Source organism: Mercenaria mercenaria, unplaced genomic scaffold (genome assembly GCF_021730395.1).
Source record: "Mercenaria mercenaria strain notata unplaced genomic scaffold, MADL_Memer_1 contig_3854, whole genome shotgun sequence".
Taxonomy (NCBI): domain Eukaryota; kingdom Metazoa; phylum Mollusca; class Bivalvia; order Venerida; family Veneridae; genus Mercenaria; species Mercenaria mercenaria.
In genome coordinates this window covers 54,501-76,247 of record NW_026462034.1, presented here as the reverse complement: position 1 = coordinate 76,247, position 21,747 = coordinate 54,501, and the positions used below count along the sequence as shown (strand labels likewise).

General features: G+C 32.9%; 1 protein-coding gene and 1 long non-coding RNA gene across 3 annotated transcripts; one reads left to right on the top strand and one right to left on the bottom strand.

The window, feature by feature from the left end:
• The first annotated feature begins 135 nt into the window (after positions 1-135).
• On the top strand, positions 136-5,316 carry LOC128553464 (uncharacterized). Its single transcript, XR_008369350.1, has 2 exons — positions 136-407; positions 4,592-5,316. It is a non-coding gene; the product is annotated as an uncharacterized LOC128553464 (long non-coding RNA).
• Positions 5,317-7,750: 2,434 nt separating this feature from the next.
• On the bottom strand, positions 7,751-19,759 carry LOC123548276 (carbohydrate sulfotransferase 12-like). 2 transcript variants are annotated; one of them, XM_053534617.1, is made up of 4 exons: positions 19,639-19,759; positions 12,505-12,662; positions 9,975-10,084; positions 7,751-8,916 (listed from the first exon to the last, which is right to left on the bottom strand). In XM_053534617.1, exons 3-4 carry the CDS (start codon positions 10,000-10,002, stop codon positions 7,778-7,780), a joined length of 1,167 nt encoding a protein of 388 aa, XP_053390592.1. In that variant the 5' UTR covers positions 10,003-10,084; positions 12,505-12,662; positions 19,639-19,759; the 3' UTR covers positions 7,751-7,777. The 2 variants fall into 2 exon arrangements, with proteins under 2 accessions (XP_053390592.1, XP_045191350.2); XM_045335415.2 differs by lacking the exon at positions 19,639-19,759 and adding an exon at positions 13,819-13,941.
• Between the last annotated feature and the right edge of the window lie 1,988 nt (positions 19,760-21,747).

Sequence of the window (21,747 nt, the reverse complement as noted above, 5' to 3'; positions counted from 1 at the left end):
CTTAACTCTGCCTTACCGAGTTTTTAAATGGTTTCCCTTTATTATACAAAATAAGGCTTGTCCAGAGTGTTACTTTTAAGTATAGAAAACGCTTTAAAAACTATCTTGTTTGAAACTTCTAAAATTGTTAAATCATCACAATAGGCTAGCCCCAACATGTTTTAGCTGTGAAACTCAGGTGAACAATCAAAGGCAGTTATTGCCCTTTTGTTTCATATGTTGCAAAAAGAATGGTTATGCTTGTATTTATTTTACTTCTTGAACTTGTTTTCACAGGGAGTCGTGCACCATGTAAACAGTGATGTTGAAAAGTTCTGATGAGCCTGCTATCTTACAGTCGAGGCAAGTCAAAAAGAGCGAACAGGAGTTAGAAATTTTGTCTGACATGGACTTACCTACTATAATATGTAAGCTTCTTTGAGTTGAATTAGTGAATCTTACATGTATTGCTTTTTATGCTCCCCAAAGGGCGAGGATATGGTTGCCGCTTTGTCCATCCTTCCATCCGTCCATCACACTTTTGTCCGGAGTATAACTTGAAAAGTATTAATGGCATTTGATTGAACATTCACTTAGAGGCCATTGAGACAAAGTGCACCATCAAAGAATCATAACTCTATCTTACCAAGAGTTTATTACACAAAATAAGGCTTGTCCGGAGCATCACTTGAAAATTATTTAAAAAATGGCATTTCATTGAAACTTCACAAAATGATAGAGACCATTGACGGGAAGTGCAGTACATGTCAAAGAACCATAACTCTACTTTACCTAGTTTTTGAATTACCTCCCTTTATAGTACAAAATAAGGCTTGTCTACAGCATAACTTGAAAAGTCTTTAATTGCATTTCATTTAAACTTCACAAAAGGATAGAGGCTATTGACGGGAAGTGCAGTGTCAAAGAATCAGAACTCTTCCTTATCAAGTTTTTGAATTACCTCCTTTTATTCAATTTTCTTCTTTTTATTAGATCTCCATTTTTATAACTCACCTGTGACATAGTTGACCTTTTGTGATTGCCCGTCATTTTCTTGTGAACACATTTTACAATCGATTTTAAACTTGAACAAAACTTTTGTTTGCATAATATCTCGGTTCCTTTTGAAAACTGGTCAGACCCCATCATGGCTCCTTAAAGGGCCAAAATTTGCTTTTTGGCTTGTGAACACGATAGAGACAACATTTTGCAATTGACTTAATCAAACTTGCACGCAACTTGTGTTGGCGTAATATCTTGGTTCTTTTTGAAAACTGGCCAGATCCCATCATGGGTTCCATATTTATAGTGTCCCTTAAAGAGCCAAAATTTGCTATTTTGGCTTTTGCAGCCATCTTCATTTATGGTTTGATTTGATACAAACTTGTAAATTATCTTCAATAACAATAAATCTTGGATTCCATGATGAATCTGTCGGATCTAATCATAGTTTCCAGAGTTACAGCCCCTGATTGACCCCTGAAAGAGCCAAAATTTGTTAATGTTTACCTTGTGAACATGATAGAAGTGACATTTTATATTTGATTTTAACCACACTTACACACAAGTTAAGACAATACCTCGGTTCCTTTCGAAAACCAGCTAGATAATGTCATGGGTTCTAGAGTTACTGTCCCTGAAAGAGGCAAAATTTTCATTTCTGGCCCTTTCAGCCATATAGAGGTTACATTTATGCTTTGATTTGATACAAACTTGAACAGAATGATTATCTTGATAATCTCTAGGTCAGCATTGAAACTGGGCCATGTCGGATCAAAAACTAGGTCATCAGGACAAATCAAAGGAAAAGCTTGTTAACACCCTTGAGGCACCTATTACATTTTATCTACTGACTTAGATTAAGGGCATATTACACTCGAAACAGTATATAGCAAAATCGTGTTTTACTAAAATTGATACACTCATAATCACTCATACGTCGCGAGAATAATTCACTTGGGCTACGATCTCGTGAAAGTCACAAGAAGTTGTTTGATGATGGAAGTATCTGTGATCATTTAGTATTTCCAGTGGTTCAGAAAAGGGTTATCTTGGGTCAAAAACTAGGTCACTATGTCAAATAAAAGAAAAACCTTGTGTTTTGCGATAGAGGCTGTATTTTTCAATTGAACTGCATGAATTTTGGTCAGAATGATTACCTTAATAAAATCTAGGTTTATTTCGAAAATGGGTTATCTGAGGTCAAAAAGTAGGTCACCAGGTCAAATCAAAGAAAAACTTGTGTATGCGATGGAGGCTGTATTTTTCAACTAATCTACATGAAATTTTGTCAGAATGATAACCTTGATAAAATCTAGGCCAAGTTTGAAAATAAGTTATCTGAGGTAAAAAACTAGGTGACTATGTCAAATCAAAGACAAACCTTGTGTATGCGATAGAGGCTGTATTTTTCAATTGATCTTCATGAGTTTTGGTCAGAATGATTGCCTTGATAAAATCTAAGTCAAGTTCGAATATGGGTCATCCAGGGTCAAAAACTAGGTCACTATGTCAAATCAAAGAAAAACCTTGTGTATGCAATAGGCATACAGACACTAAATAGAAAAATGGCGTGAAAAGAAATGGTAGTCGCATAATGGCGGACACAAATAGTCCTTAGTTTTTTTGCTCTGTAGAGCTATTTTCCTTATTTTCTTTGCAATTTATTTGCTAAAATCACATGACAGAACTATGATTGACATGTAGGTAGCATTTTCATAATGAAATAACAACATGACAAAATTTTTCATGGAAACTTAGATCATACACCACTAGTATAATTTGGGGTCTCATTTTTTAGCTGATGTTGCAGTTTGTGTGTTTGACTGAAATTATTTTTCTTGCATCAAACATGACCCCCACTTTTCTTTTGGTTTTTCTTTAGCACTAACAATATTCTTCAAGAAAATGTAGGTTACAGACATTTAAAATGGGTCCTGGTGTGTGCTGCGGCCATTAGAAATAGGTCAGTTTTATATAGAATAAAGAACAAAAACTATTTAGTCTGTTATAACCTATAAGATGACATTGATAAAAATTGAAATCTGGCCAGATGATGGTGGATATGGGCTACTTTGATTAGAATTTGATAGAAAATGACACATTTATTGCAATTTTGTTGAAAATGAGGATAAACCCCTAAAATATCACACTTTCACTGTTTTGAGTGTATTTTTTTTCAAAAACTGCATATTCATAGCCTACTGATTGCTAATTTCTAGCCATCAGAGGTAAAAGTGAACATATTTAACAGTTTAAATGTGTAATTTGTATGCATATCAGAGTAGAAACAGTCAAAACAGGGCAAAACAAGGCTGCATTTAGGGTAACTGCTTCAAAATTATGTTGCGGCAGCTATTTTTGACAAAATCTGATGCTTTGCTTGTGGTAGTGAAAATGCCATAAAACCTTAGAAACTGTTGATATCAAGCTAAAACTTGTATTTTTTTCATGCATTTAGGTTTCTTATACATTTCAAATGAAACTGGCACAGTGTCAGAGAAAAAAGTTTTTCTTATAGGCATACAGACACTAAATAGAAAAATGGCGAGAAAAAAAATGGTAGTTGCATAATGGCGGACACAAATACTCCTCAGTTGTTTTGCTCTGTAGAGCTATTTTCCTTATTTTCATTGCAATTTTTTTGCTAAAATCACATGACAGATCTATGATTGACATGTAGGTAGCATTTTCATAATGAAATAACAACATGACAAAATTTTTCATGGAAATTTAAATCATACACCACTAGTATAATTTGGGGTCTCATTTTTTAGCTGATTTTGCAGTTTGTGTGTTTGACTGAAATTATTTTTCTTGCACCAAACATGACCCCCACTTTTCGTTTGATTTTTCTTTAGCACTAACAATATTCTTCAAGAAAATGTAGGTTACAGACATTTAAAATGGGTCCTGGTGTGTGCTGCGGCCATTGGAAATAGGTCAATTTTATATAGAATAAAGAACAAAAACTATTTAGTGTGTTATAACCAATAGAGGCTGCATTTTATAACGGATCTTCATGAAATTTAATCAGAATGTTTGTCTATATAAAATCTAATTGAAATTTGAATATTGGTCATCTAGGGTAAAAAAACTAGGTCACCCGGTCAAATCAAAGAAAAGCCTTGTGTATGCAATAGAGACTGTATTTTTCATTTGATCTTTATGAAATTTGGTCAGAATGATAGCCTTGATGAAGTTAAGGTCAAATTCGGATGTAGGTCATCTTGGCTCTAAAACTAGGTCACTAGGTCAAATTGAAGAAAATACTTGTTTACACTTGAGAGACCACAATTTTGGTCCAATTCTAATGAAAATTGGTCAGAATATTTGTTTCCATGAAATCACTAAGTTAAACATGTTTACACTGTTATGATATGTTTCTCAGGTGAGCGACCCTGGCCCTCTTTTTTAAGTCTTTTAATTGGTGTAACTGCCAGGTTTACATTTTTTAGTTAACATTGTTACATGAACAATACCTGAAATTTACCTTGTTTTCATCCTTTGCATTAACTTTGCAACACCATTTGAGAATGATTTTACTAGTACTTGGTATAAGAAATATCTTAACTAACATCACTCATTCTATTTTCCTCTTTTTATAATACAGGTGTGGCAAGAAATTTGAAAGCAAAGTCACAAGAAGTTGTTTGATGATGGAAGTATCTGTGATCATTTAGTATTTCCAGTGGTTCAGAGGAACAGATTACACTCAGTTAAAACTAAATGTGATATTTATCTATTTGTGAATGAACGAGGACTTAATGAGGATAAAATGTTAAGAAGACAAACCTGATGCAGCAACAATTTTGTGACAGTATCAGTGTAATATTTAACCATATACAACTGTTTTTCATTATAAATGCAGTAAAAGGTAATACAATGTTAAAACTGCTTTACACTTTCTATGCGAGGGAATATGTTGTATATGGTCACTATAGAGGTTTTTCCATTTGACGAGATAATATTGTGGGTAACCGGTGAAGAATATATTGACCAAATCTGTCATGTTGACCATAATGTTCCATGCAACCTTTATTGTACAAAAAGTAGATTTGTTATAGCACCAAATAATAGTGAGATTGGAAGGCCAGTGTGCAAACCACTGAGCTATCCGCCCACCACCATTAGATATATTAAGGGAAAAATCGTCATCTCGGCGCAAAAACTGTATGCATGTTTGTACTTCTTTACTTCAATGGGCCCACATTTGGCGCTGAGGTGACATTATAATTCCAAAAAAAAACTAATACCTCCTCATCGGTAACACTACTTATTTACGTGGCTTACAGTTAAGCATGATAAAAAATATGGAATAAAAATCTTGATAAAATTTATTGTACTTAGGTTTTCCGAGTCTGAATAAACCATACCACAGAAGACTGTATTTATTAGATGTAAATTGGTTTCTTCCGACATCCCTGCCTAAGTACCTGTAGCGATAACTCACAACATGGTTTTGTTACAAGTCGGGGAAGGGACCCAGGGCTGTGATCTGGGAAAAAAAATAGCTCGGTATTATGTTAAGGTAGTTCTGCACGTTTGATAAACCGGAAGTGATGGCGTAACGTCATTTATCCAGAAAACGTAGAATAAAGCCTGGATTCGGCGTACGGAAATGAAAATAATTTTATGATTTAATCGAAACCTGTGAATAAACTTATTACAATGGCACTGTTGCTATATTTCTAAAGTCATAATATGATATTAAAACATATGACACGTTAAAAAATTCAAAAAATGTCTTAAAATTAGCGTGAAATGTCCGGTTCATTTTAATCTTGGTCAGATATTTCAAAAATAAGCACATAGACCTATACATTTTATTTCACAAAATTATAGGCCATATGTTTATTTACAACTGTGAGAAGTTTCATCAAAATCTACATTGTAGAAAACTTTCTATTCGCGAAAATGTTATGAAAGTTATGATTTTCCCATAGACTCCCATTATGAAATATTGCGTGAGGTCCAAATTTTTCAAATCAGTCTAGCAAAAAATCAAGCACACGACCCTATCTTTTTTATTTGCTGAATTTTCAAGGTATATTCTGAAGTTTTGAAAAATCAGAGTTTAATTAAATTCTACATTGTAGAAAAAAATTCGATCCAAACGTGCAGAACTACCTTAAACCCAATTATTAAAAAAAATCCAAAACTAAAGCAATCCCCATACGCCAACCAAGTATTGAAATATACCTCCTATTGAAAATTAGCTGTTCAGGAATGTCTAACACAGTTCCTTACATTAGCCTTTCAAGAATATATCTGATCCAGAACCGGAGGTTATTCGTTTGAGACTGTCTATCCCAAACAGTCTGGTTAGTCAATTCAGATCATGCGTGTTAGTCATTTTGGAACGTCTAACCCAGACAGGTGGGTTAGTCATCCCAGAACGTCTAACTCAAACAGAAGAATTAGTCATTCCAGATTGTCTAATTCAGACAGGCGGGTTAGTCATTCCTGAACGTCTAACTCAGACAGGCGGGTTAGTCATTCCAGAACGTCTAACTTAGACAGGCGAGTTAGTCATTCCTGAACGTCTGACTCAAAACAGAAGGATAAGTCATTCCAGAACGTCTAACTTAGTCATTCCAGAACGTCTAACTTAGTCATTCCTGAACGTCTAACAACACGCAACGACGGATGCCCCATTAGCGATTCTCACTCCTGTGATTAAGACCGACAGAGTTATCTAAATTACCAGATGCGGAGAAGCGGTAAGTAAAGGACGCCTTGGTATATCCTTAGAGCAATATTGATTCATGAAATTGAACTGTAAACACTAAGCAGTTGGTTTTGTTTCCAGTCAGCCCTCGACACTATAGGCAATAGGAAAGAGGTTTTACCACGGAATCATTGTTAGTTATTACGGAAGATAGGGGATACATTTCTGTTCTCTTTATTAGTGTAATAAGAATAAATCTGGCCGACTTGACGAATGTGATTTCACGCCATCTGTTATGGCGTATTCCTGACACAGAAACACTACCTCCGGGTTTGTCAATTGAAACTTAACATTTCAAACTGTTTACATGGATTGGATTCTGTACCAGTAGAAATCTGTTCTCCACAAATAATGCCAACTTCCCCAGATGAATCAGAGGGGTAGGACAACTGATTTCTGACACAATCGTCACGTAGAACATATGTCTTGATCTGGGTCGAACTCTCAATCTCGCGATCTGTTGATCCGTGCTCTACCTAGTAAACTGAGCGGGCGGGCACAACCAGTAAGAGTGGTACTGTCGTTAGCTAATAGTGTCAATTATGCATTTAAGGAGACTCTCATTCTGATTTTAGGTAGATCACAAACAACGTACGTCCCGCTTAGGGCGGCATTCAAGTTTTCCTGGCGCGAATGGCATTTTGCACGTGTTTGAATCTGCATAACAACTACAAAATAAAAATATCCACTTTGATAGTGTTTGTATAATTTTGCGAAAAGAAATTTAAAAAACAAGGAAAAATATCAAACAGGGAATGTCATGTTTCAAAAACGCAGCCTCCCCAAAACGAAACCCACAGCATGCAGACGCGCACATTACCAACACACACGCACGCGCGTGCGCATACAAAGCAAAAACACGAGGACAAAACGAACAAATAAAGGAACACAGTTTAAGTTTCTTTCTGCTCGTTATGATAATAATGTCTGCATTTTGTTGATATCTGATTTAGATATTTTCTTTCTTCATGATATTTTTTTTTCTGAATATCGTTAAGCCGATCTAAGTTGAAGCACTGGACACTATTCTTAATCTAGGACTTTGATTTCGATGGTTACATTTGTCTTTTAAAATAATGTTTTACTGTACCCGAAAGCTTTAAAATCACTATTATACATATCGTTTACTTTCTGTATAACATCTTTAGGTAACCCTTTATAAGCACTCAGTAGTGCTTCCTGTCGTTGTTTCCAACTTCTTGCCCGAGACAACTTGTTTCTTTTCATTACATTTAGGAAAACGTTTAAAACGAAACTTACATTCGAGTATGTCAATTCAAAATTGAAATACGTTTTGGGATAGGGATATTGTTCATCAATATATCCCTGGATTTGAAATGAATGCCATAGCCTTTCAGCTACAATATTCCCAGTCCACAATTTAGCATCTCTTTCAGCATGGGCAAACGTAACTTTGATTATTCCTGGGATGCTATCTTCAACACGAGACTCATGAAGTGACTTTATTATAATATTGCATGTTTCATGTTCTGTTTGATTTACACCCGCCAATTGCAAAACGTATTTTATGTCTTTTTCAAATGTTTCCTGTTTTGCTACAATATAATGATTAGAATTACATATCAAATATTTCAGTCTCGGAAAGCATGGTCCATAATGGTTAATTAAAACCTTTTTCTTTTGGTGGGGGTCTATAACATAATTTAGGAAGTCAAGAAAAGTGACCGAGAGGCCGTTGTAATCTTCCCGATTAGTAAGCGTATAGTTCGCAGAATTGTATGTGATGTTATTTTGCTTGCTCGCAAGTATATGTGAAACCAGTTTAATAGAGTTTGGCAAAAACACTTTATCAATAAATACCGAAAATAATCTGGAGTAGGGATTTCGTACCGGGACAATAGTAACCGTTTCGTCTAAAGTATTATTAAATACAAAGTCTTTCCTTTGTCCTTTGAAATGTTTATGTACCTCATTACGAGGTATGCTAAAGTTTTCTTTTGCATAAGTTGGACCATATTTTAAAACGAAAAACATTTGTTTAATGAAAGTAGATGCTATTTTGGGAATACCAAAATAACTGACGTTAAATTTGGAATTTTGAACCAATGTTACGGACCCGGTTGCTGATGGTTTCGGGACAACAGCTGATCTACAGTATTTGTGTATGTTAACTTTCCTCAACTCCTGTAATTTGCCTCTGTATGCTTGTGTTTCTCTGACATCGTGCTTTGTTGTACTGTATTTCCCTACCATAAAATCAGAATGAATATGTTAAAATGTCTTGAAAGTTCAATTCTTTAAATTGGCTTTCAGGTAGAAATACAGAACGGAAATTTGCATTCACAATGCTGGTCACAAATGGATGACATTTAATGTTTCGATCAAAGTAGTGTACATAAAATGATAGTGGTAAGTTGGAACACTTTGGTAACATCAAATCGCATAAAAGAAAACTTGTTATGTGCGAGTTTGCATAATGGGACACATACTGCTAGCCGAGCTAAATCATGTACTTCATTACCGAATACATTAACGTAACAATATCACAACGCATACCTAAACATACACGGTATTGCAATGATTATACAGTTTTTAAAAGCAAGTAATTTGTGCAAAATATGTTGTTTTTTTTCTGTAAGATGAATTCTGAGCCTTATGTTTGAGGCTCTTTCGTTTATTTATTGTGATAATTGTCTTCCAGTAAAAGTAAATAATATACCTAACTAATCTACTAGTATATGGCCATCGAAAAGTTGCGTACTGTAATCCAAGTCTTTGGTTCTTAGTGAAATGTTTCTCTAGTGCAAATGAATTGTACACAATTCACTTCAGACTATTTTATATATGGCCCTCGAATTAATTTTGTAATATACATTCAGAATAATTACGATCATTTAGAAAGTTGTATATTGTTATTAAGGATTTCCTCAATGCATTGCTTTGATGACTGCAATAGGAAGGTCCTTTTGCTGATTTGTAAAGTTTGGTGGCTTCGAATCACCAGCCCTCACAGCTGTTGGTTGGAGTAGTAGTGTTTAGAAATCCTTCAAACCAGCTTGTTTTTGGAAGGTCGGTTGTTCTACCCAGGTGCCCGCTTGAGGCTTAAAATCATATTTGGATAAGGTGGGGCGTTTTAGGGGCTTCCGCCGCCATGAAAATATGGAAATGTGACAAAAAATCAACAAAGCAAGCAAACGTCATGTAATGGAAAAGATAAATGGTAAAACTCTAAGAATTTTTACTTCATACGACATATAAAATGTGGTTACAGGTCTTAAGAACATTACCAGATATTTCATCTTACCACTCTGAAGACAATACAGCAGGACCATAACAAACAATTGCAGTTGGACAAATGCCTTCACAGAATTAGTTTAAAAATTGAGCTTCATTCTACCGGACCTCAGAAAATGACTGAAAAAGAAAAATATATAAATATTTATACGTTATTATATAACAGTTACAAACAAATGCATAAATAAACATTTTCATTTAAAAGCGTCAGACAGCCGATATTATAGAGAAATCGACTGCTTACATTGGGTGACGTTATTGTTTAATGACGTCAGAGTAACGTTTCCAGTTCCTGTGATGATAAGAACAGTAGAGGGTTTGCTCAGCATAATGATCAACTAGAACATATTATAGCTGCCATCAATCGATGTAAAACAAATATTGGTAACTGCAGGAGAAAATCTCCCTAAACGCAAGTTTGTACAATACCAGTATACTATGAAAAAATCCTTTTTCCACCATATTAAAAATCATGCATTTGTACGTGCATAATATATTGCAGAATATTCTTTCCAGTTTCCATGTAAAGCAACTTTATATAAAATCTACACAATCAATAGTATTCATTTTCACATAGTTATTTCAGCAGTTTTAGAACATTTCCCTTTTAATGAATGTCTACCTACCTAACATCTTTAACATAGTTTGTCATTTGAGAAGAATCAAAGACAAAACTTAAAGCATAACTTGCTTGAATTTAGACTGACTTTTGATGTCATTAAAGATAAATAAACAATATTTTCGAAAAGTATTACAAAACAGAAATAAATGTCTGTTAAGGTATAGACACATTCAATATTTGATAACGGAACCAATATCTGATTGGCGTTCAGAGGATATTGAACAGCTTTAATTAGTGAATGAACTGAACACTCGGCGTCCAATTATCTTAATTATCACATGAAATCGCCGGCTCGTTGCTAGATTCAAAGTCTTTATTACGATGTTTTTAAGATTTTTCCAGCTACAAACGCATTTCACTGCATACCATGTCATCCTGAATGTTCAACAATTACCTTCGATATAAAATTCTCATTGCATGAAAGGAGCCAAAAATTTTAAATTACATAACAATACCATGAATATAATTGAGGGACTGATAGCCAGTGCTTATTGAGTGATATTACAACTGATACACATGAAGAAGCAACATTTCATTGTGCATAGACTGGCCATGGTCTGAGCAATGTTGGTAGAGGTCAACTAGACAATGCTACATGCCAAATATCTAAGCTCTGTGCATTGTGATTCAAGACTATATTTAAAGGTTTTTCCCTATACACCTCTATGTAAAACTAAGTTTGCCCCAGGGTGGGGCCAATTTCAGCCCTAACCCTAAACCATAATCCTAACCCTAGAGCGGAATGATTACGAACATTTCGAATGTGAATATAAAGTTCATAATTATTCTGGCATCTATTGCTGCTTTTTTGTGTTGTTTAAAACAGTAGTCCCCGGTTGCTCACACAATACAAAGATTATAAAAGATAAATATTGGACTATTCTTTTACACGTCCATTAATATTTGTGTAATGCGGTCACATAGAAATAGAAGGAAAACTCAAACGACGCGAGATTGAAACTTGGTAGCTGATTTAAAGCTATAGCCAGTTGCTAAAGCACTGGCTAAATATGATATGCGTACATATTTTCATAATATACTAAATCTTTCCTATTTAAACGTGATGGTGGTAAACGTCTTCTAGTACTTTGACTGAGACGACATGGAGGTAATTAATATATACATTTAAAAAGTTTTCCACACCCACGCAAATGTATACATTGCTACAGGACCTTTTCAGACATGAGATGGTAGCGTTGTTTGAACGTTGCGTGGCCATTTCGGTTGGTTGTTTTCGTATTTGTCTCTAAACCTATATATTTAGGTTAAGAAATACCTGAATGAAATCTGCTTTCTTCCATTAAGATACGATCATTTTATCACTTGTATAGGATTGTTTACAATACATTTAACAAATTGATACTATTTAGCCGTGATTGTATTGAATGAATTGATATAATCAGACCTCTGCTAAAACACCTCTAAACAACGAGAACCTGTCTGAAGGGTTCTACCACTTGTTTTGATTCCTATTTCAACATTTTAATATATTTATAAATGTGAATAAGACAACCTACCAACAAAGGCATATTTGTCATTACAAAAATTGATTGTTATAGAAAGTGTAGACTCTGTTATGAGTTGACTGCATGTGTTTAGCAGAATTTGAGTATAATTCATGAATGTATAAACATGCATGATAAAAACGAAAAGCAAATGTGTTAGAACTTGTTGCCCAACCCATTTGCTTTTGTAATGATGTAATTCTATGTATCTACTTGCATGTATATATGAGCAATAAAATATGGTTATATCAATAAAAACGACTACTAATCTGTGTATATAAAATCGTTTTCCCCTTTGAGTTTGTATTTCCTGATTTCGCTACATTTCTGATAACATATTTTATGAAAGCAATGTCATTAAAGTTTCAAACAATCTTGTCATTTATTAAACCATTCGACTTACCAAGACTTACCAGCATAATCACCTGCTGAGTGTGGTTTCACTCTCTGTTCCAAAATCTCCTCTTACTTTGAATGTGACTGTTGGTTGACGAATGGTGACTCGTTTCAACTTTGTTAAGCTACTAAAAGCATTCAGATGTTTTTCATAATGTCTGTGTCCGATTCTTGCCTGCAACAGTCCAAATATGATCCAGAATTTTCTTTTATTATTAGAGCCCGTTATTTTACATCAGCTATTCCGTTTTTTGGACAAAATAATATACAATTTAAAAAAAGAATTAAACATATCAAAAGCTCTAAAGTGTGATATTGCTAAAGCCACTATAAAATTCCGGAAATAGATTTATATTCTCCCAATTACACGCCAGATATTGTCAAATACATATGCGAATAGTTTTAGTAATCATTGTGCATAAGTGTTATGATTAGAATTATTTTAAATATGGATATACTAATGTCAATCACACGTTGTCTACCAATATTTAAATATATATCAATATCCAATATATATATCAACAACCTCTGCCACAGGTCATTAAAGTGTAAACAAACACTGTTAACACAAACAAACGTGAACACTTTGTTGCTTCATTAAAAATATTCTAATAATAGATTGAGCGTGAATAACATCGTCATGTTTTTTGGTCTAACTTGACATCTGTATCTAATAACATAGGAGCCGATTTTCTAAACTTTACCTTTACACTTTTCAATTGCGGCTTTAAATTAATACAAACAAGTATACAATGTATGACATTATCTGAAAAAAATGGTGGCACCTTTGCAAATAAACAAAACAAACTTGTATACAACATAATTATGTACAAATATATCAATTAAATATTATAAATGTATAAAATAATCAGTTACAACTACGATATTTTAGAACAATTTTATTTTTAAAACTTTGATACATATTCGAATTTAACATATTTTTAAACTGAAGATGGAACAACAAAACCATTTTTCTTTTTGTTTAGAGTCTTATTAAAGATGCATGCTTAAAGACAGACATTACAATATCAACAAATTAAAACAAAAATCAACAACTCGTAAAAAGAAACAAAAAGTTTTCCTTATCCTGAAAATTAACAAATAGCTGAGTTCCTTTTTGATCCAATGTCGCTGCAAGACTAACGCTATTAAATAAGTTATGTATACGTTTATATTTTACAGACAACTTGATTTTTTGTAATCACTTTTGTTTGAATTACAATTCACTACTGTAACAAATAAATGCACTGTGTTTCGAACTAGATGACAGAAACCTTGATGAGTTCGTCTTAAATACAATTTAATTTAGCCGATTACTACTTGCTACGTACATTGTTTGAATCTGCGTAAATGTTCATATTATGCTCGTAAAAATCCAAATTAATAAGGCAATTTCGTTTAATCAAACCCAGGATACGTCGGACACGTATGCGACAAGAACAAAACCTCGCCGGTTTTTGAGTAAACAAATGTTTCGGAGTGTGCCGGTCACATGAGTTATAAGTAAACAAAATACAATCATATCGAAGTTGTTATGGTTTTCTGTTGTGTCATAATCATTAAATATCTATAGATCTAAGTGTAGTTTATTAAACCAATATCCCTCATATATAGGTAATTCGCTTTTAGTTTCAGCAGAAGTTAGATCTGTCATGGACAAAGAAAAAAAAAACAGAATAACTAGAACCGCAATACAGTACATGAACCTGGAACTCATAGTTAAATCTAAAAGACGCAGCGAAATAAAACTTTATAAGCAAACCCATTAAAAACTAATAACCATCAAAAGGTTTAAAATGCATGCAAATATGTATATAACTCTCAAAAACAAATAAATTTAATATAAATAAATGGTTTTACTTGCAATGAAAGAAAACTATGATCAAAGAAAATACAGTTTGGTTAGACTTTAAAGGCCTAGATTCACTACTATATAAGTGTCCCCACCCCCAATCCAATATACAACTCCCATCTTATCTGCTGCTTATCAGCGACTATTTAACAGTAACTGATTAGAGGGCAATTAGCACAGCAGGGACCCCAACTAGACCATGAAGATGTGTGCAGTGGAGTTGAAAGAAATTATTTTTTCTTCAGTGAATGTGGAATGATAATAATTATTTTGATATTATATAGATTATAATAACTATTACTTTAATGTTATAATAATAATAATAATAATATTAATAAAAATAATCATAATAATAATAATTATTATTATTATCATAATAACTATTATTATTATTATCATAATAATTATTATTATTACTATTATTATATTACATATAGGATGATAAAGGATACAGTAATAATATTGAAAATAATAACGATAATAAAACACAAGTATAGTGAAAACTTCACGTCGAGTTCTTTGTGCTGACAAAAAATTAATATAAAATTATTGTGTTCCATCTATACTCAATTTTCATTTTCAGTTTGTTGCCAAAAGTGACTTTTTTCATGCTTTGCTTTGTAACTTTGAAATGCACATACTGTTTTCAATTTTAGACGAATGTTATCTACAGTATTCTGCCAGCTTTAGATGAGTGAAAGTCACATTTTTCTGAAATATCACAATTCTCTAGACAGAATTTGAAAAAAATAAAAACTTGCATATTTCTTTAAGAAAGTTCCTCATTATCTTATTATTGTGAAAATAAGTTTCTGATTGTTTTATTATTGTGTTTGATCAACAATATTTTTCTTTACATAGAAATGCCAAAAAAAACCTAGTATAACTTTAAATGTTATTAATTATTCATTAATTTAAAATAAATTACTTTGTTTCCCCTTCTCACTAATTGATACACTTGAAAGGTAGACTGACTCTCCAATAAACAACGACCCTTGTTTATTGGAACCATACTGTGATGGTCATTAGCCCCCAACTGTGCTGGTGAAGACATAAATCCCTTGGCCCACTGCCAAAATCTAGGCCTTTAAGATAAAATATATAAAATGGACATAACATATAGGTTTTTTTTTTACCATGAGCGGTGCCCCACTGTGTTGTGTTGCCTGACATGTCTGTATGTTAAGCTTTATCTATAACAAAGCGCGCGCGTGTGTGTGTGTGTGTGCGAGTGTGTGTGGTAGTGTTGTTTGGGCGTATTTGGGCATGAAACCCAGTACATGTTATTGATAACACACCTACAACCAACTACACTTTGACAACCCACTATAAGAATCTATGTGAAATAAATAAAAAAAAAAAAACGCTATATTTCGACCTTCTTTACCCTAGAAATTGAACGTTTTCGGTTTATTGATTTGCGGTGTGCGTATGATATTTTCACACATATTTTGATAGTATTTAAGACGTTAATACACTTTACTCATAATGTAGTTGCGCGTATGCGCATTTCAAAGGTAGAAATTCACTCGTGCACTAGTTTTTGTTCAAATATACTGAATTCCATTTTTAAAATAAAACCCTTTTCAGTAAAATCTTAAATTAAAGTCTACAGTACATTAAATCGTTATTAATCATGTGTTAATCAAGCTTGTGATTGCGATCGACATGAATGTATGTTCATGCAACGATCAGGTCAAAGGCTTGAAGAAGTGCGTTGTACATTTCTGAAATTGGACTCGAATTCTCGCCGTCATATAATGTTAGTAGATTTTACAGTTTCTGTGTTTGAATTCAGTGCAATCGCAAAACTTTGCAAGTAGAAGGTAAATAAGTTTTTTTTTGCGGAATGAAGTGACTTTTCTCTGCAGCGGAATAAATTCAACACTGACAAACCAAAAATCAAATGTTCTTTGGCTTTGGTTTCATTAGTCCAAATAATAAGACGCGAATAAAGAAGTCATTTGGCGTTCAACATTCAATATACTGACATTTTATTATTTTACTATCAATATGTACCTAGATGAAAAGAAATACCTCTACTGCAATTCTGCAAGGTTAAAATGATTTACAATCCCTTATTGTCCAGGAAATGTAGCTTCATTTTTAACAAAGAATGTATACATTTGTTGAGCCACCATCTTGTTTTGAAATTAAAAGTACAAATTAAATTTGATCGGCTGTAGGCGAAAAGTTATTTCCCACCAAATATATTCATTGATATTTTTATTTTTTTTAATTATGATTATATATTTTCGATTCGTATCCTTGCGAATGTTAAATCCGTTTCTAAAAGAAGAAAGATTATTGACATTTGCAATCTCTCTCTATGGGATGGAAAAAAGATTAATTTCATTCAAAAATGATTCTGATATGCAATTCATGTTTACATCCAGAACACCATTGGTTATTATCGAGCCATTGATCAAATTTTAATCAGGCTGCAAACTGGATTTATTAATCGAATAATTGATAGCAAATAAGAAAAAGTATTTTTTTAATTGCTGCCATAAAGCACATTTATTATTTTTCTTCACCCTCGATGTGAAAGTTTCAGTCTCTTTTGACTGATATTGTCCATAAAGCGAAAGATCACAGTTGACATCTGAAGCCGATTTTTTATGCTATACGTAAATGCAGTTAATTGTTAAGACCCGACATAACATGGAAAATAAAAATGTAAAATATCAATTAAAATGAACGGATAAAAGTGATATGAGCTATGTCAGGTTTTGTATTTAGGACAATAGTTTCACATGTATTGAATGCAGTTTGTCTTTTGTTTATTCATTGATGGCAAGTGAACTTTTAATTTGTAAATTTTGCCTTAGTTACATGTATGATTTAAAGGCAAAATGATAAGACAGATTTATGTCATTCATACAAATCTTCCATTCCAAGTCCTGCATTTCGAAGAAAGTGTCTAGCTATTTGGTAACCGGACGCCTAGCCAGCATTCTAGCTAACCAGTAACCTGTCCTCTAGGCACATTTTAGCAGTGGGATAATCATTTTGTTTAGGAGTAGTCGAATTAATTAATTAAATTGATCATTTTTGTTTTGCCAAAGATATTTAAAATAATATTTAAGTTCAATTCAAACCCTATAATCAGGTAACTGACAACAAGTAAAAACTGACTTGTGACAATTTTTATCAATGAATTAAACGAAGAAGTAAGTTTAATAATTTAATATCTTTCCTGAAAGTGAACGAAAAAATTATACGTTTAATTGACACTACTATTTATACCAGTTAAATACAAGCCTAGCCTATCCGCTAGGTTTTTATACCCAAACGGTTATCAATTCATTTAAAAGGATTTAAACGGATTTGTCTGTTAAAATATGATCATTTAATTTTGATAATAAGTTGCTAACCTTCATATAATCAATATGTGTGTTAAAAATGCAGGTATTAAATTACGTTTATTGTTTAAAAGCATTGTGTTGTTGTCCCGAGAAATATTTGACACAGAAATTTCAAAGATAATGTAAAATTAAAGTGTCGCGTCAGAATAGTTGGTAAAGAGAAAGTAATGAGAAAAAAATATGTTTTTAGCATATGTTTATGGTTTGCCCTAAACATGATCACAAAAATTAAGGAAACCAATGTCATCAAATATGTCATCAAATATTTCTACGCCATTATCACACCACTTTGCTTTTAGATATATGGTATGAATTAAGCATAGTATTTGTGTAAATATTGATACGTTTTGCAAACAAAACATAATAAATTTAATTAATTTATTACACTTTTCTAAATAAATTGATTACAGGACGGCTAGAAAAAACCTTAACATACAGGGTAGGCGCCCGATGACCGGACGGCTAGAACGGTATGTGATAGCAGTAAATTGGGAAGACAACAGCTCATGCTAATTCTATATATCCCAAAAAGAGGCCTAGAAATTGCCTTTGATGGCATTTTTTGTTAATGCCCGACAGCCATGTTCATTGTTAACTATATAAAAATTGGAAAAGTTTCAGGGCGGCTGTCGCCTTCTTAGGGTCATAGTAAGGTCACAGCACAAGGTCAAAGGTAAATAAGTGCAGTTTGTTATAAACGTCAGATTTTGGCTACATTTTTTGATATAAACTTGTAATTTTTCAGTGATAATTATGAATTTGAAAAGTAAAATGAATTACTTCGTGTTGAGTTTTTGCATTTGAGACTGGCAAAATTCAAAACGACTAAAGTTGTTTCTATAGAATGAGCTTAACTTTTCGTACGCTCTGATATTTTGTTCATTTATGAAAGCTATCTTTCTCATGTTTCTTAAACTTCCGTTTTCAGGCTAAAAATTTCCAAAAAGGCTAGTGGATTGCCTGTATGATTGTCTGTATGAACAGTACAGGTAGAACAAATCTATGGCAGGTATTTTATAAAGACTATCGTTTGCTCGAATTCGGATTATTCGCTTACTACTCTTGGCTCGAACTCATCGTCAGGTCTATATAATGTATACTTCACGTTGGCTTGTACTACTGATATCTTGCTTGTCCCGTCGAGTTCTAGCGAACATAGTTTGACTGTACTAACTGTTGGCAGATCTAAAGATTCCTTCGGAAGCATAGAACTCAAGGACGTAAAAATAGCAAGCTCGGTTTGATTAAGTCTGTTTGTGAGATAGTATAAAATATGCAAATTCTCTCAAGCATTATCTGCATTGCTCTATGCTGACAGTTAAAACTCTATTCCAGTGTTTTAAGCATGTGCTGTAGTAATTTCAGGAAAGTGTGGGCGTTTAGAAATACTACCTATGTACAAAAATTAAGTGATATCAAAGTTTAAATATAGATATTAAATAACCGCAAATGTTGTTTTTTTTTTTTTTTTTTTGGTTGTTTTTTCTTTTCATTCCATTAGCATTGAATTATTTCTTTGCATATTAACATTAGGCTATTATATGAACTGGTAACCGCTCTTCAAGTGTTTTCAATATCTACAATTTTGTAACTATTTGTTTATATTGGTTCTATAGATGTCATGACTTCAAAAAGGCTTAATAATTGTCAGTGAATTTGAAATATCGAATGTTATTAGTATGATCTTTATGACTATGAATTTAGGGGTAAAGCATGTTTGCTTTCCTGTTACAACACCTTTAGATTTCCGAGTCATTGGTTGGTGATAGAACTGGGTAGAGCAAACGTATACCAATGTATCACGAAGAAATGTACTGCTGTTATAAAATAAAACAAATGTAGCCTTAAATGTGTAAAAATAAATATATTGTCATTTAAATTCAGTACGGAATGCTAGATTGAACTACCCTTTGATAAAAATAGCTTCTTACCCTGATAAAAATGAATAAACCCCATAATAGTCCCACTTCACAAGCAATAGACGTCTTAGCCTGACATTCAGTCGGCAGTATTTGTTTATAATAAATCCATCGTTTTGAATTTCAAATCTCTTCTTCGTGCTCTTCACTTCCTGCAGGAAGTTATTTTTACGCATTGCACATCTTTTAGTTACTATCGAACCACCACATTTAATCATTTTGATTAGCTGAACCATCATCTGCCAGTAATCATGAAAATATCGGAAGGTATAACTTCAATATTTCACTAAATATGTCTTAATGTTACTATTATAAAAAATTCTAAAGCAACCTTTCTGATGTTTTATATCTTTATTTTTACATTTTTATTTGTAAAACACCTGAATGACTAATGATTCAGTGTCAAAATACTAGCTTTGTTTTCACAATGTAATCAAGGACATCCTGTCTGAAACCAAGTGTCAGATGTGTAAATTGTTACGATCTGATTCGTTTTCAACTTTTGTTTTGAACAGGAAGTGAGAATGTAGAAGCAAAGCCAAAACTAGTAAGGATCGAAACAGAAATAGCGTGCTGAATTTTCAATATAAAATTATACAAATATCGCATTAATAGCCTCGGTGATACTTCTTGAAATGTGCTACTTAATTACAAAAACATAAAATATGATAATAAATATCTGACCGATAGAAAAAAAAAAAAAAAAAAAATTACAGCAAGTCAAAGAAATAGTATAAAAATTAACTTGTTGAAATCCTACAGATCTGTTCTGTTTTGTTTATTACCGTATATGTATTGTGTACACCTATAATGTGACCAATATTTCAGTTATTCCTCTAAAATGGTCCTATTCAAGCATCACCGCGTGGATAAATTAACATAAATATATATCATATATTGAATCATCACTAGTATTAAAGTCATTTCTTTAGGAGCTGGAGAAGCATTCCATATATATGTAAATGTTACTTTCAACAGTATTTCAGTCATGTAATGGCGGTCAATTAACCTAATCAGTGTTTCTGGATTCTCTACAATTACTAGCCTTTTCCCAGCAAGTAACTGCCAACTTCCCCATATGATTCAGAAGTGGAGGACGAAATTACTCCTGACAATGTATATTACAAAATCATTATGGAGAACTTACATTCTCCCAGGGATCGAACTCGCGATCCTTAGAGCTGAGCTGTCCTTATTGAGCAAAAATTCTTGGTTGTATACATGACAGTCAAGTGATTTTAACGGTTTACGTGAAATCATTTATATATTTATATGTAATTCATTTTTCCGTTGTCGTCTTCTTTCTTAAAACCTACCATATTTTCTCTTTCGCTCACATTTCTCAAAAGGTGTATAATATGTACATAGTCTTTTTATAGTCAGTTCAAAGCTTAAATTCAAATTTGTTTGCTGCCTGAAGTGCAAGAAACGCATTTGCGGTATCATTTTATAATAATTTACTCAACAATTTTTCTAACTCCACACCTGACTTTTGCTTTTATCTACGCAAAATTTTGACAGATTTGAATGAAATTTGGACACATTGTTTAATGACCAGTTCAATTAAATAAACATAACAGCGATATCAACTGTACATGCATCCGTTGAGCCAAGAGTCAAATTAGGTAAACCAAAAATAAAAAGTCACAGAATGAATGCAACTTGGTGCTGGTCTCTATGCGGCAAGTACTGCCATCTGCGGGATTAAACAATTTTGTCATTAATGTTGTGTCATTGATGACGTTACAAACCTGATATAAAATTAACATGTTCATATTGAAAATATTGACGGATGTTCAATTTCAACTAAACATAGTTGAACATTCAGAATATAATAATTTGAATTTCATCAAATTCATAGGATCAAAGTGTACTGCTGTGATTTGGAATTTACTAATTATGTGACTTTTAATTTAAGGACTACCTTACTGTTACCCTTATGGTTAAATGAATTTAAATCAGGTTATGATCGTTGTTATGTTTTATTATAATACAATAATCATTTAACAATGTGTAAAACATTCATTCAGATCTGTCAAATTTGGCGATATAGGAAAAAAACAGGTCTGACGTTAGAAAAGTTGTTGAGTATAGCCTTAATATACGAACCATATTGCTATC

What these genes read in the sequence shown, in the direction of transcription:
- LOC123548276 (XM_053534617.1), bottom strand. Translation starts at nt 10,002, where the DNA reads ATGGTCCTGCTGTATTGTCTTCAGAGTG. An exon ending in GCTGTATTGTCTTCAGAGTG is followed by an intron (nt 8,917 to 9,974) that starts GTAAGATGAAAT and finishes ATTTTATGGTAG; the next exon opens with GGAAATACAGTACAACAAAG.